This window comes from Pygocentrus nattereri, chromosome 24 (assembly GCF_015220715.1).
Source record: "Pygocentrus nattereri isolate fPygNat1 chromosome 24, fPygNat1.pri, whole genome shotgun sequence".
Lineage (NCBI taxonomy): Eukaryota > Metazoa > Chordata > Actinopteri > Characiformes > Serrasalmidae > Pygocentrus > Pygocentrus nattereri.
Genome location: NC_051234.1, coordinates 23,774,535 through 23,788,997, shown reverse-complemented (window position 1 = coordinate 23,788,997; position 14,463 = coordinate 23,774,535). Strand labels below are relative to the sequence as shown.

Here is a 14,463-nt window from a genome sequence, read left to right as displayed (position 1 = left end):
ACCTCATGGACAAAAACCCTGGCCTGCAGAGTTGAAAAACGAAATAATGAGCCGCATGTTGTCCATAATAGGCTACTTACTCACCAGCTTGCTAAAATAGTGAAAACTTTTTTTTACTTTAATGTACATTCATTACTTCATTTTCATTTCTTATTTACATCTTATTTTTCTGCATTATTTAGCACATTGTGTGAGATCGTTATTGCTGGTTTTTATTGTTGTTGATGGGGCTATAATAAAGAAGCAGCAATTTTATTTATGTTTGTTTGTTTGTTTGGTTAGTTGGTTATTTAGACTTAATTAGACTTGATCATTAACTGATGATGAGACATGATGAGACTGATGATGAGAGCGTTACATTGCTGGAGGTGAGATGCACTGATCTAGTCTGTAAGCCTACAGTGAGTTCAAACTGATTGTTCACTGCAATCTTGATATAACATAAAGTATCTTGCTTAGTTTATCCTGTTTGTGTAGATCTGAAAGGGGCTCCGTACAGCTGGCCCGTTTTAAAAATTATCCTGAAGCAAAGAAAGCGAGTTCAAGATTAAGGGACTCTTATGTTGAAAATTTGTCTGAGCGGCGGTGCTTTTAAAAAATCAGTCGCTCTCTTCACGGTTGTCGTCTGATTAACAGTTTTTCGTGGGTTCTCAGACACTACAGAGAAAATTGGACAGGGCAGTCGCTTATTTGCATTCACAAGGTAAACATACAGTTATTCTTACTACTTACTAGCCGTTTTTTCTGTTGCGCTGTAGTTAAATGCGAAAATGCCTCGTAGTTGTGCTTTCCTCAGTTAAACGCTGAACAATACGCGATTAGCCACCTGTATAATTAACCGTAACGGTGAGCAAACCTCAGAAAACAAAGTTAGCATATCGATAGGATTCATATTCGCCAACTTCTTACTCGAAGTTTCCATTCTACCCTGTACAACTGATGACGGAGTGTAACGGTAACCTAGCTGAGTGTTTTACAGTTGAAGGTGGAGCAGAAAAAGTCAACTTCAGCTTCGTGTAGTTGTCGTTCAGTAAGCTGACTAGCTAGCGTCATATGTTACTAAGTGGCAACGGCTGAGCTATGCGTTAGGCTGGTTTGTTGATCTTAGTCAGCAGTTATATCTGCTCAAAGTCTGTCGTATTTGTTTCACATAGTTTTCGCGGCTAATGCGGTTTCCGTTGAACTGATATAAATTACATTAGCCAGCTACAAGCTAACTGTATAATGCTGTAAGGTAGGTAGGTTAATATAACGGACTGGTGTAACCAAACTAACCAATGTTCTGGCGTTGCTGCTGACTCTGTTGTGCTGTCAGATGTCGTTTGTGAGGATTAACCGACGACCAGGGCGAACTAAGAAAGTTCCCAAGAAAGAATGGGTGGTAAGTGATGTTTTAAAGGTCCCGTTTCTAGGCAAACGAATTTACCTCACTTTTTTTTAAAACAAGGGTTTGATGTGGTTTGTAAACATTGTTAAAGCTTCCAAATGTTCCATTCACTCCTATTCCTGCATCCTTATTGCTTATTGCTAACTGCTTTGAGTTAATTGTTTTTGTGACAGCAAATTTCCACATATTTGCCTTTTTTTTAACCTTCAGCAGTTTAGCCCTGCTCATTCACACTGAAGCCATGTGGACTCTTTCCCCCTGGATCAGTAGCCAGTTACAACAGTTACAACATTCACATTTATCAAACACACTGTTTTGTTCTAGGAATAAACAGTGGTTAAACATGGTATTGTAAAAATGAATTATGACTGCTCTTGCTGCAAACACACATGTTAAAAGTGGACCTCAGGCAAAAAAAAAAGAGATTGGAAAGTTTGAGTTTAGTTCGCTCTGACTTTCCCTTTTTCTTCTACAGAGCACAGTCACTGACCTCTCGGTTCATAAAGCTACCCCAGAGGATTTGGTAGGGTGTCATCATAATATTCTGTAATCTAAGCCTCGGTCTTTGCTGAGTTTTGCTCAGACTGACTGCATCTTGGCCTTTTACCTTACCTACTTTTTTAGTCCAGACGTCATGAGATGCACAAGTCCCACAACAAGGTGCTGGCGCAGTGGGAGCTGAGAGAGAGAGGCTTAAAGCGGATGCAGAAAAAGACCCAGCCGGCAAGCCCTCCTGGATTAGATCAGGCCAGGCTCAGGATCATCAGAGAGGTACACTGGAAACTCCGTATGAGTGATGCCACTATGAATGAGCATTTTTACTAATTGATTCACAAGCATCTCAGCAGATGTTCGGTTAACTGCAGGGGAAGGGAAAATAACACCCAGTGTTAATATAATTTCAATATAATTCCCTCTTCGTTCCTCATCGTGATTGACAAAAGGAATATATTAAAATAATAGATTAAGACTTTAAGGAAGATATAGTAGAATATCTATTAAATATCAACAAATAACCATGTTATAGCCAGGCCATGGCTACTTCTGAACTGAACTGTTATTTCTACAAGAAAAATCTTCTGTTCACCAAATGTTTGACCTGTACTGCATCTACAGTAGTGTAAAGTATTTAAATATTAATTTCAGTATTCAAATATTGGAGCATGGAACACTTTAAGGGTGAATCATGTGATACTGCAAATGTCTACCTCTTGAAAACATGAAGATGTAAACAAAGTAATTTAGTGTGGTTGGATGTGAATTTTTTTTCATTCTGGGAAAAACCTACTGAGTCAGACTTGTTCACAGTAGTTGTGATGGGAGCAAGATCTGAATGCCTTTAAAAGCTATCTTTTTTTGAGAGTTTTGAGATGAGCGTTTGGCCTAAGATATATTTTAAAAATCATGTCATGGTGGAGACATGCAGGATGTTATAAGGCAAGATAGTTCCCAATGTATAGCTATTCATCAGCATTATGCAAAATACAGATGTTTTTTATATATATATATATATATATATATATATATATATATATATATATATATATATATATATATATATATAAAACCAATAGGTTTTTTTGTTTGTTTTTTTTTTTTAACCCAAATGTGACAATTGTATTAGCTAAATGAACGCTTTACCATATTTCCAGAAATTTCTGTTTACCAAAGTCACAACATAGAATTATTTGCTCTTTAATAGGCCAAACTGCAGTTTTAAATTAATAAACAAAACAATTTGTGGCCTATTTAAATAAGATGAATTAACGTAAGTTTTATATCTATAGTAAGAAGTGACTGACTATTTAGTACAACGAGTTATGCATAATTATGCACTTTGGTACAGGTGTAGCAGCAACAGCATGGATGCACATATTTGGGCACAGATTAGCCAAAATAAAAATAATAAATTTGGCTGATTTTCTGATTTGGTATTTAGGGTAAAAATAATCGGATTCCAATTTTGTTTGATTACAATTATCAGAGTTACTATTAGTTGTTATTATTAGAGTGTTATTATTACCCTGTTCCTGACTGTAATGAAATCTGAAACTGTTAGTTTCTCTACAGTGACATCAGACCACCCTGAATTACCTTTTATGTCTTAATGATTGAGTTATGCAGACAAAAAGTTGGTGGAATTCCTCTGACTATATGGTTACCACTGCACATTAGTAATGCCCACAGTAGTTAATCCCTGGTATGACATTAACAGGCTTTTAAATGGATCGTGGTCAAGGTCGTCCTGTAGGCTAGTCATTTTACTTCTCTGCATTCTTTTAAAAGCATTCAGATGGAAACGCTTGCTTCTCTTTCCTGTTCTGCATGCATGGCAACATAATTGATATTAGTGGATCAGGACCCCCAGTCAAGTTACCCAACGGGGCACCACTTTGATCTTCATGAAGTGAAGTGAAATTAATCTGAGAAGTTGGTTACTGTTTAGCATAATGGTGGCTATGACTGGTTCTCTGTCATTCTGAGTGGTGAGATCAAAGATAATGTGCTGTTGAAAGGCTAATTATTTTTAAAAGTACATGAACAATTAAACTTCAGTTGGCCTATTATCTTTTTAACCAGATTGGATCTCTGTGTTTATGTAGGTGTTGTCAGATCAGTGCCAGCTGCAAGATGTTCTTGCACGGTCTGACAAAGCCATGGCGGTGGTGAAAGATCTGTTTGGTGATGCCCCTCGTAGACAGACTGGTACTGCTTTATCTATTCACTCATGCTTAGTAATGTTTTTTTCAAGTGTTATTCTCGTCTTAGGGTCATGGATGTGCATGTTTTGCAGGGTTTCCTAATGTTACCATGGCACCTGACTGTGACTCTGATTCGGAGCTCCCTGTTCTGCAGAAACCGGATCCGCCCACACAGCTCTCACTGCTCAGCCAATCCATGATGGACCAACAGGTTGATGTTCGTCATATATATTCTAATAAAATATTGTGTTGTGCAGAGTGAATAAAAAAATGCCCTTTAAAAAATGCATATTGCCCCTTAAAAAATATAATTCATACAATGGCTCACAAAGTATGTGCATGAAATTACTTGTACCTGTCTCAGACTTTTAAAGCAAAATTAATTTTTACCTGCTTCAAGTCCCAGAGTCCTATGTGTGGTTGCTATATGTTATATTCAGCCAATATTATGCAATATTATATTATTATTATTATTAATATATATATATATATATATATATATATATATATATATATATATATATATATATATATATCAATACACAATGAAAGTGTATATTACATGTAGTAAATTCTTTATATTAAAAAAGCCTTTTTTGAAAATGGGGCCTTATTTTAGTCCCACCCCTCCATTTTAGAGCAGGAGGTGAAGCTCCATCCCTTCCCCTCAATGGCCACATGGTGAGCAGTTAGATCACATTGTTTTGGAGTAAATTTCTCCCAAAGTTTGAAAATCAGTGTGTAACATGAGGAATTATCAATAATAAAACACATTTTCTGCAATCAGGTATTATTTATTTAGAGGTCCAAGGTAAGATATCTATGTGCAAAGACAATGAAGTGAAAGTATATAAATAATTTTTTAGTGATATAATAATACTCATACTGGGGGTAACCGCTGTCAAAACTGAGATGCTTAAACTTTAAATTCAAGTCTAAAACTTTAAATTATGGATTTTATTTTCACTTTCCACCTAAATATTTCCTTGAATAAATTTTATGCTGCTCAGTTAAGATAAAGGGAAATCTTGCGGCCAAAGTTTGCTCAAGAATTGTTATGAAACCTCCAGTGTCCTTTTACTTTGCAAGGGAGGACATTAGATAAACTCACTTCTTTGTTTCAGGCCTTAAATGAATTTGAGGACTCTGCAGCAGAGCATGGGGAGGATGATCAGGACACCTCAGTCAGCTTTAACAGTGAAATGTGCAGGTCCTAAAAGCTAATTAAATCTTAATAGTGGGTGGTAATGGCAGGTCTGATGGACAATTAGTCATTTAACTTCTTGTCATGCTTTTCAGGCCAAAGAGGAAAACGTGTAAAGTTAAGCCTCCTCAGTGGACTACAGACCAGCAATTGCAGCAGAACCTTCCTCAGACTCCTTGTAATACAGCAGGATCAGATGAACAAGCAGGTAGGAACATTTTCATTTATCATCACTTTGTCTGAGCTGTTAACTGATGAAGTCTCAACATGCCTGCATTTGTGATTTTATGTTTCTGTGTTTCTCATCCCGGAAAGCTCTGAATGCAACAGTGGCTGTGGAGCGTTTAAAATCAAGGCAGTCTGAGTCAGACACAATACAGTCCAACCCTCTGGTTACTCAGGTCCTCAATCCTGAACCTTCATCCTCTCATTCAGGTAGATTTACCTCTACCCTGTTTAAAAAACACTATTATATATTAGTTAACACTATTAGAATAGGGTTGCTTTTTATGAAAAGGAGGTTCAGTAATGTAGTTTGAAAGGGATTTGACTGGCTGACCTGTACAGGATGAAGGCTTTATAATTTCTCCAAGTTTCTGGCTTGAAAGCTTGTATGTACATGTCAGTGGTACATGACACATTGCACATTCAGGAACAAAAACAACATGCTGCATTGCTGTGTCTGTAAACACGTTTGATTATTCTGTTAGCATGAGGTGGATTGGGTCAAGAATGCTTTTACTGAGGGAACTCTAGGTTTAGTTACGGAAGACTGTTACACCACGGTTATTACTGTCAGGCTGAATCTACAAATATTACAGATTCATATTGGATTAAATTCATGTGTCCTGTCAGTTATCACTTAAATTACAGTACCTCCCCAGGTACACTAGTCTAGCGCCAATAGAGCTTTAGATCACATTACACATGTGAGAAAAATGCTAGTATTAATGTGGATTGAAGGAGGCATATGTAGGCTTTCACTTCACTATTTTGTATCAATGAAAGACCAACATACACAGGGGTCCAAAAGTCTCAGATCACAAGCAAAGATTTAAAATTTTGAAACATTTTGAAAATTTTAAAGTTGTGAACAGTGAAATGAGGCAGAAATATTTAGAATTCTGCTCTACTTCTAGGTCACTATTCAAATGTATGCAACTTTTTAACATTGACCATGTTAAGGCCTTTGTAGTAAAAAATGGTAAGATCTTTAAAAAAGTTTTTTTTTTCTTTCAAGGCTTATGTTTAGATGATACTCTGAATTTGATCTAGCTTGAATGCACACTGCCATTAAAGCAAAAGGTAGGCTTATCAAGTACTAAACAAATTCATATTAAAATTTCAATGATTCTACTTTTTATTCAAATTATTCCGTCAATGATATAATGTGTAATGGGAAAGCTTAATTCAACTAGGCAATAATGTAAAATAGACATATTTTCTCAGCCTTTTGCACCCCATTGTGAGTGGTAATTGGCTATGACTAAATAGACAAGAGGTTCCTGTCCATAAAGGAGGCATACGTTGCCTTACACAGTTAACATGAGTTGTTTGTCTTTAACCATAGTGTGTCTTTCAGGTGGTAAAAGCAAGTGTTCCAGGACAACCAGAAGATGCTCTCCAGGAACCTCTGGACTGGATGGGTCTGGGATCAGCTCTCAGAGTGCGAACCAGTCCAGTCTAGAGCTTTTGCAGGACATGCTGGGTCAGGTGGAAACAGAGCTGGCCTATCTGGAACCACAGGGGCTTCTTAGCTCATCTCAGCCATCTAATCAGCATCGGGGCCTCACTGGCTTCTCTGTTGCATTGGTGGCCACTCTGGGACGCATTGCCAGTCACATTAGACGAGTGAGGAAACACTCATCCTCTTAAAGTGATAGTTTTGGGGGAAAAAATCAAGTGTAAACAGTTTACCACCTTTACACCAAATGTGTTTGATCAGCCAAAGACAGATTGGTGTCTGAAGTTTTCAGTTATAAAGTTAATGTTGCTAACAAATGATGGAAGTGATTGCACTCATGCATTTAAGGCTTATGCAAAAGAATGAATACATGGCTTATTGCTTACAAAAGTTTAGGCGAACCTTGTTAAAATGAACATATGTACTCGTCCTCTCCAGAGAAGAGTCACATACAGTGCATGCAGTGGGGACTCATCTGGCAGCACATTTAAATGAGCAGCTATGTTTTTTTTAGGCTCATTAGGTTTATTTGGTTAAGCAAGTCTCTTTGAGTCTGATGATGTATGACATACTGATATCTATAAAAAAGTTACAAAGGATTCAGGCTTTGATTTCTGTTGCTAATGTCTTTGGCTATGGAATGTACTTTTGTCCATTTTTTTTTATTTTTTTTTATTTTTATTTTTTTTAAATATACCATGTTGGTTCTCTTAGCGGGAGGAGGAAGCTCAAAAAGACGCACAAGTGAGAAGGAGTCTGCAGGAGGAGGTGAGGGAGCAGAGGGCTCTGATTGATGCCCTCTCAGCTGAGTGCCTCTCACTGAGAGAGGAGACCGCCGCACTACAGGTTAGTTATTCTTATTGCTTACTGCAATCTGGTAACTTCTTTGTGTTTGCTACATATGTGTTCTCATTGCAAACTAATAATGACAGTGGTTCTGTGCTTATGGCCACCCACCACTATTTTTTTTTTCTTTTTTAATGATGAATGGTTTTAATTAAAAATGAAATTACAAGTAGTAATACCAAATATGGTGATAATGCATTGAGCAGCGGGATATAGCATACAAAGTGGGATTGACTTTTGTCATGGAAGAAAAAAAATATGTTCTACTGACAAGTGAAAAAGACTAGTACTAGTGCTAAGTACTAGTATAGTCCAGAGTGAAACCTGTCTTGTGAGCGTTATGGTATTTATTTATTTATCTATTTTTTTTTTTAAACCTAGGAGAGTCTCCAAGAACGGACAACAGAACTAGAGGAGCGTCTGGACATGGTGATCCTTGGGCTGGGAGATTTGGGAAGTGGAAAAGAAGAGGGAGAATTAGAACCACAAGATGGTGCAGTGCCAAGTAATTATTTCTCACTCTTACATTTATAGCTCATGATTGCAGGGCCACTAAATGAAGCAGATAATTCATTAAAAGGTCTGTTCTAACCAAAACATCCAATCACTCCCCAATCCGTAAAATCCATAAGTAAAACTCTTAATTAATCTACAAAACATCCTGTCATATGTCACATTTTTTGTGATATGGAAAACACATTTCTCTCTATTCAGCCTAGAGCAATTGAGCCCTGCCCTTTCACACAGCCTCAACTGCTTTTTAAATGAGGCACAACACAGGGCAGCCAATCAGAACAGAGGTTGTTTACATCTGTCAGACTTGAAGGCTCAGTAACAAACCGCCTGTTTAGTTCTAAGGGATAAAGCGAGGTTGAAAGATGTTGCCGTCTCTGAACGCCAATATGAGAAATGGGTTACCCTGCAGCAGAGGTCTCCCAGATCTGTCCAGTTTCTGGTCCTGAATTTTGTAATCACTGGTAGTTAATTGAGGTATTGATGTAACTGATTAAACAGTGTTATGCCTGCTAGTGATTACAAAATCCAGACTGAAAAATGGATTTGAGGTGCAGATCCACAGCCTCGCGGTCCTCACAGGTGTGTGCAAGTCACACCTCAGGGCTGCAAGTTCACCAGTTAGGACAGGGCTAATATCCAGATTGTCTTATATGTTTTCAGGAACTGAGGCTAAGCCTCTTCACGCTGAACGACTCCCACAGAAGCAGGCCTTGGATTCTCCTGCTGTTTTGCTCTCCCCTCCACGCCAAAGAGACAGCAGAGCACCCCCTGCAGGTGAGTGTGATGGAGAGCAAATAAGGTTCTTGGTGACCTTGCTGCCATGTCTAGGCTACCAGTGATGAAAGACGGTAATAATAATGATACTGTATTCTCATCTTATTAAAAAATAGAAAAGTATGTGAAAGGACCGGCCGTTTTTGGTCCGTTCATGAAGAGGAACCAGAGAGTGGATCACCTGTCCCGTGGAAAGCCTCAGTGCAGTGAGCGCGCTCGGTGCAAGAAGACAGAACGACTCTCTTAATCAATCAAAGAGTTTATTAAGTCTTCTGCACACAGAAAGAAGGGCACTCCTTCTTTTATACAAACACGTCCTGCCCTGTTGCGTACAAGCAAACAGGGTGGACCCAAATAAGTTGTCTAACAGTCATGAAATGCTAAGCTGACACTCACGGACCACCGGAACTGCCCAAAGGAGGGGGGCTTCTGCTCTGTGTACGATAATCTTACTTACGAAAGAGAACAAATGGTTCTGGACAGAATGTTTTCCCGATAAGAGGAGCAAGTTGTTTGTGCAAAACTGCCAAGGACAGTAGCTATGCTTACGGCAAAGTCTGCTTAGAGCAGAGTTGGAGCAGAGTTAACCCTTTCAGTATGAATAAATGTTTTTTTTATATTTGTAAATATCAGAATTCATCTCTCTTCTATCAGCAGCACGCTCCCTCTCTTTGCACTTTGAGGGTTCCCGTTCAACAGCCAGCGTTGGGTCGCCAGAGGACGCTGAGGCCCGCTGTACTCCTTCCTCCTTCATCAGTCTGCCCGATAGTGTTTTGCCACGTCCAGTCTCACTGCTGGACCAGCCAGCCCAGTATGCAGGGCTGCGGCAGATCACAGAGTTGACCAGTCAGAATGCGGTGATTCAGGCTCAGCTGGGCCAGTTCTGTCCTCCTCACACTGGAGCTTCAGTGTCCAGAGAGCTGGGCACAGACAGGCTGTCCCCTGTCAACACTAAAGACGGACAACTGTCGCCCTCTACTGTACAACAGCCAACGCAACAGGTGAAAATTCTTGTGTTGATTTTTATTAACTCTGACTGAACTTGAAGGAGTAAATCTGTGCAAATCAGACTTGGGTTATCAGTGTGTTACAGCTATTAAGATAAAGCTTAATTATTGTAAAACTGAATTAGCCATCACAGTCAAAACTATTGTCTTTTTTTTTCTTCTAGTTTGATACTCTGGACATTCTGTTCAAAATTATCACAAGAAGTAAATCTTAATTGCTGGAAAGCAATTTATTGATTCAAGTTGTTGTTGTGTGTGGGTTTTTTTTTTTTTTAAATAAGCTTTTTCTTGCTAAACAGTATCTAACCAAGTATTATGTTACCTGCCTTTAAACTACAGTACTCTGGAACAGGCAGACACCACCCTTCATTTATTACATTTCCAGTGAAAACAGTCTTAAAATGCAAGTTGTTTTTAGGAGATATTTTTATTTTTGCAAAAAGGAGAAAGTCAAAGGAAACATGTTACAAGAAAACAGTAGTTTCCAAAACAAAGTGCAAAATATGATGCAGAGAAAATGGGGACTCCTAACAACCATGCAAGATCTGGTAGAGCACCAAAGCTGCCCCATCAGATCTTAAAACTTTCATATTTGAGAGATGGGAGAAAATCAAGCTCAACTCTTGCTTCAGACCTATAAAAATCCACTATTGTGTCTGTCCATGCTTCTACTGTGAGAAGACAACTCCAGGCTGTGACTCTGAAAGGATGTGTGGCTGTCAAGAAGCCCTCACTGAGAAAAGGAAATGGACAAAAAAAAGTTTGACAAAGAAGCAGGAGGTGTTCTCAGAACAATGTACTGACCAACCCATCCAGTCCAGACCTCAACATCACTGAATGACTAAAATATAAGTTATGTTTAGTTGTTGAGAGCTCTGTGAAATTTTCTGCTAAATGTTCTCTGCTTTTTCCTGATGCTAAAATTAATAACTTGTTAAATGAAATTAAGGATGGTCTCTAGCAAGCTTGAAGAAGTCAAAACATTCAAGCTAGCCTGCTCCTATCTAGTGATGCTTCCTTTTTATTTCAGTGCTCCAGTGTGGCGTATTAGTTGATGGCATGTGAATAATTCTAGAAACATCCATTTTACAGTTTCTGAGTGAATAAATAAACAGTAGTGTTCTGAACAGTTTTCTGTCCTGACAACTGTTTCTTCAGGATTAGTTCAGCATTATAAAATTGTAGAAAACAGCTTTAATAATCATATCTGTACCAGTAACAAGTACTTGCTAATTTAGTTTTGCACTTGTGTAAATTAAATGGATATCTCTGATCATTACTGCATGTATTTATGTGGACATGTGTGGGGTTTTCTTGTTTTTTTAATCATCTAGTGTGTGGGTGCAGCTGACTCCTCAGTGAGGCTGATGGATGAGAGGCTGCAAGAGCTGAACAGACAGAGTGCAGCAGCAAAGGCGAAACTGCTGGAGCTGATAGAGCAGCAGAAACGGACCACCTCCCTCAGTGTCTCTCCCTCAATCTCTCCTATACCTCCACAGTCAGTCAGCCCTAACACAGGTGTGTTTTTTTTACAGCTGTACTGCCCGATGCGTTGCACTTGAATCGTTACTATGCATTAGGGTTTTTTTTCTCTCAATCACTGAGTTTCTGTGCAGTGGTTTTCTCTATGACACAAATGAATGGCATTTTAAAAATCGCCCTGTCACATCCTGTGGTAATCTAAAACATTCCACAGCCAGTATGTTTTGCCATACAGACATTTTTCCCATGAGTATTGTATGCTTTGAATTATGAGCTTGTTAAGTAGCCAAATACGACTATTGCTATATGTCAGCTAACACTGCTGCACATAATAGTACTGGCAACTTCAACAAAATCATCCACACAAACGAGCAAGCTTTGTCAAATGTGATAGTTAAGAGGCTATGCCCATTTTAGGTTGCCAATGTTAAATAATAGTGGTGCAACAGATTTACTTTAATAGGCAGGAGTGTTGGCTTGCTTGTAGTTATTTTGACTGCTAAATGACCTCGTAATCAATAGTATCTGGTGATGTTCAGTGGAAAAATGTACACAGGATGGCAGGCATGTTTTAAAATCCCATTTTTGTCATAGAAAACTCCAGTTTAGGTCCAGAACCATGCATGCAATTATGCAGCGCATTTGCCATCTCTGCATAAAAATAACATTGCTGGATTAAATATGGTAACAATAAAATAATGTAAAATTGCATAAGAGTCTACTTCAAAAATTTACATGAATCACTATATGTATTTTACTAGGAACTACAGTTACCCTAAGACACCTTACCTTACCTTAAGACTTAATTATTAAAACAACCCCTTTCTTGGCCAGAAAATATGTATTTTACTCAGTTTTGTCATGAGCAGTTCACAATGTCTGAAGATGGCCAGAAGGCATACAGTGAACTCTTGATTAACAGAAAAGAAGTTCAAAGGCTACTACATTTTGTATGTTCTTTGTCTTATATATGCATGTCTAAAAGACTGCTGATTTAAGCCTTCTCTTTTGCAGATGCTATAAGGCTGGCTCGGGGATCATGTGTGTTTGTGTCTGAGAGAGGTCATCCCTCTAGCACAGCCAGCAGAAGGTCAGCAGGAGCAGTTTCTCCACAAAGTGAAGAGGGAGGAGAAAGGCGTGCCATTAATACACAGGTACACATACACGCATTTTATCGCATAATACTGTGGGTTAATGTCATGTCTTTCCACCATCTGACTTACCACTCAGCTATGGCTACCTGGTGTGATCCAGTCAAGCGTTACGGAAATATACAAACTCTCAAAACAAACGTAAAATGTAAAAATACCCATCAATGGCAGAAACACAGCAAAAGTGCAAAAAGGTGCAAATGTTTTGGTCAGTCTTTTCTCTATGTAAGCAATAATACTCCACCTCTTTTTTTTTTTTTTTTTTTTCTCTCTCAGTAAAGGTTGGCCTTTGTAAGACGGGGAAAATTACTTGCATCTCTCATATGGTAACCATGGTGACTACAGCACTAGTACAGTTAACGTTTGCCTAGGATTCTATGTCTTTTATATTTGGGGGAGGAAACTAAGTGACAGGATGAGGGCCTCCCCCAAAAACTAATTTCATTTGGCTGAAACAAGTGTGATCCTCATGTCACAGCCACAAAACCTGAAAACTTTTCAAATTGGAGGCAGGCAGTCATGAGCTTTTTAAGGATGCTTGTAGGAGAAACCTTGAGTCCTGCTGATCTAGGTCTCCAACAGTGCATTTTCTGCTCTAATTATTTCTAAAGAAAGAACAAAAATGCAATGACTGTGATGATGTTTGTGGTTTATGCAGGTGGATAAACTGAAAGGGGAAGGCTGGTTTGCACTGTCTGCTCATATCCACTAAAAACATTGCTGCACACAAGTATCAGGACTGATGGGACCAGCTGCTGCATAGTACCTGCATTCTTTTACAGTTTGTTTTTAATATTGTACATACATTAATAAATTTTAAACAGTTTTATTGTGAGTTGATTATTGAGACAGTATACATATAAAAAAGAGCACCACAGCCTTAATGAAACCATTTAACAAATTCCAGAGAGGTTCAAAATCTACACTATATTGCCAAAAGTATTCACTCACCCATCCAAATAATTGAATTCAGGTGTTCCTTTCACTTCGATGGCCACAGGTGTATAAAACCAAGCACCTAGGCATGCAGACTGCCTCTACAAATATTTGTGAAAGAATGGATTGCTCTCAGGAGCTCAGTGAATTCCAACATGGTACCTTGATAGGATGCCACCGGTGCAACAAGTCCAGTCATAAAATTTCCTCACTACAAAATATTCCACAGTCAACTGTCAGTGGTATTATAACAAAGTGGAAGCAATTGGGAACAACAACTCAGCCACAAAGTGGTAGGCCACATAAAATGACAACGCGGGGTCAGCGGATGCTGAAGCACATAATCCATGGAATGAGTTTCCAAGGCTGAGTAGCTGCATCCAAGCCTTGCATCACCAAGCGCAATGCAAAGCATCGGAATGCAGAGGTGTAAAGCGCCGCAACTGGACTCTAGAGCATCGGAGACGTGTTCTCTTGAGTGGCGAGTCAGCTTCTCCATCTTGCAATCCGATGGATGACTCTGGGTTTGGTGGTTGCCAGGAGAACTGCACTGTCTGACTGCACTGTGTAAAGTGTAAAAATTTGGAGGCGGGGGTATTATGGTGTTGGGTTGTTTTTCAGGAGTTGGGCTTTGCCCCTTAGTTAAAGTGAAAGGAAATCTTAATGCATCAGCAAACCAAGAGATTTTGGACAATTTCATGCTCCCAACTTTGTGCAAGGTCCTTAAAGACATGGATGAGCGATATGGAATGTGGAAGAACTTGACTGGCCTGC

General features: G+C 38.8%; 1 protein-coding gene across 3 annotated transcripts; it reads left to right on the top strand.

The window, feature by feature from the left end:
• The first annotated feature begins 591 nt into the window (after nt 1-591).
• Nucleotides 592-13,676, top strand: spice1 (spindle and centriole associated protein 1). Of its 3 annotated transcripts, XM_017717141.2 has the most exons (17): nt 592-703; nt 1,316-1,381; nt 1,863-1,910; nt 2,012-2,158; nt 3,991-4,093; nt 4,182-4,300; nt 5,214-5,299; nt 5,389-5,501; nt 5,609-5,728; nt 6,876-7,144; nt 7,692-7,823; nt 8,205-8,328; nt 9,000-9,113; nt 9,768-10,114; nt 11,455-11,638; nt 12,617-12,756; nt 13,412-13,676. In XM_017717141.2, exons 2-17 carry the CDS (start codon nt 1,316-1,318, stop codon nt 13,463-13,465), a joined length of 2,166 nt encoding a protein of 721 aa, XP_017572630.1. In that variant the 5' UTR covers nt 592-703; the 3' UTR covers nt 13,466-13,676. The 3 variants fall into 3 exon arrangements, with proteins under 3 accessions (XP_017572630.1, XP_017572639.2, XP_037389740.1); XM_017717150.2 differs by lacking the exon at nt 13,412-13,676 and having other exon boundaries at nt 9,771-10,114; nt 12,617-13,395; XM_037533843.1 differs by lacking the exon at nt 13,412-13,676 and having other exon boundaries at nt 12,617-13,395.
• Nucleotides 13,677-14,463: the final 787 nt, after the last annotated feature.

What these genes read in the sequence shown, in the direction of transcription:
- spice1 (XM_037533843.1), top strand. Translation starts at nt 1,316, where the DNA reads ATGTCGTTTGTGAGGATTAACCGACGACCAGGGCGAACTAAGAAAGTT. An exon ending in ACCTTCATCCTCTCATTCAG is followed by an intron (nt 5,729 to 6,875) that starts GTAGATTTACCT and finishes TGTGTCTTTCAG; the next exon opens with GTGGTAAAAGCAAGTGTTCC. An exon ending in GTCAGTCAGCCCTAACACAG is followed by an intron (nt 11,639 to 12,616) that starts GTGTGTTTTTTT and finishes TCTCTTTTGCAG; the next exon opens with ATGCTATAAGGCTGGCTCGG.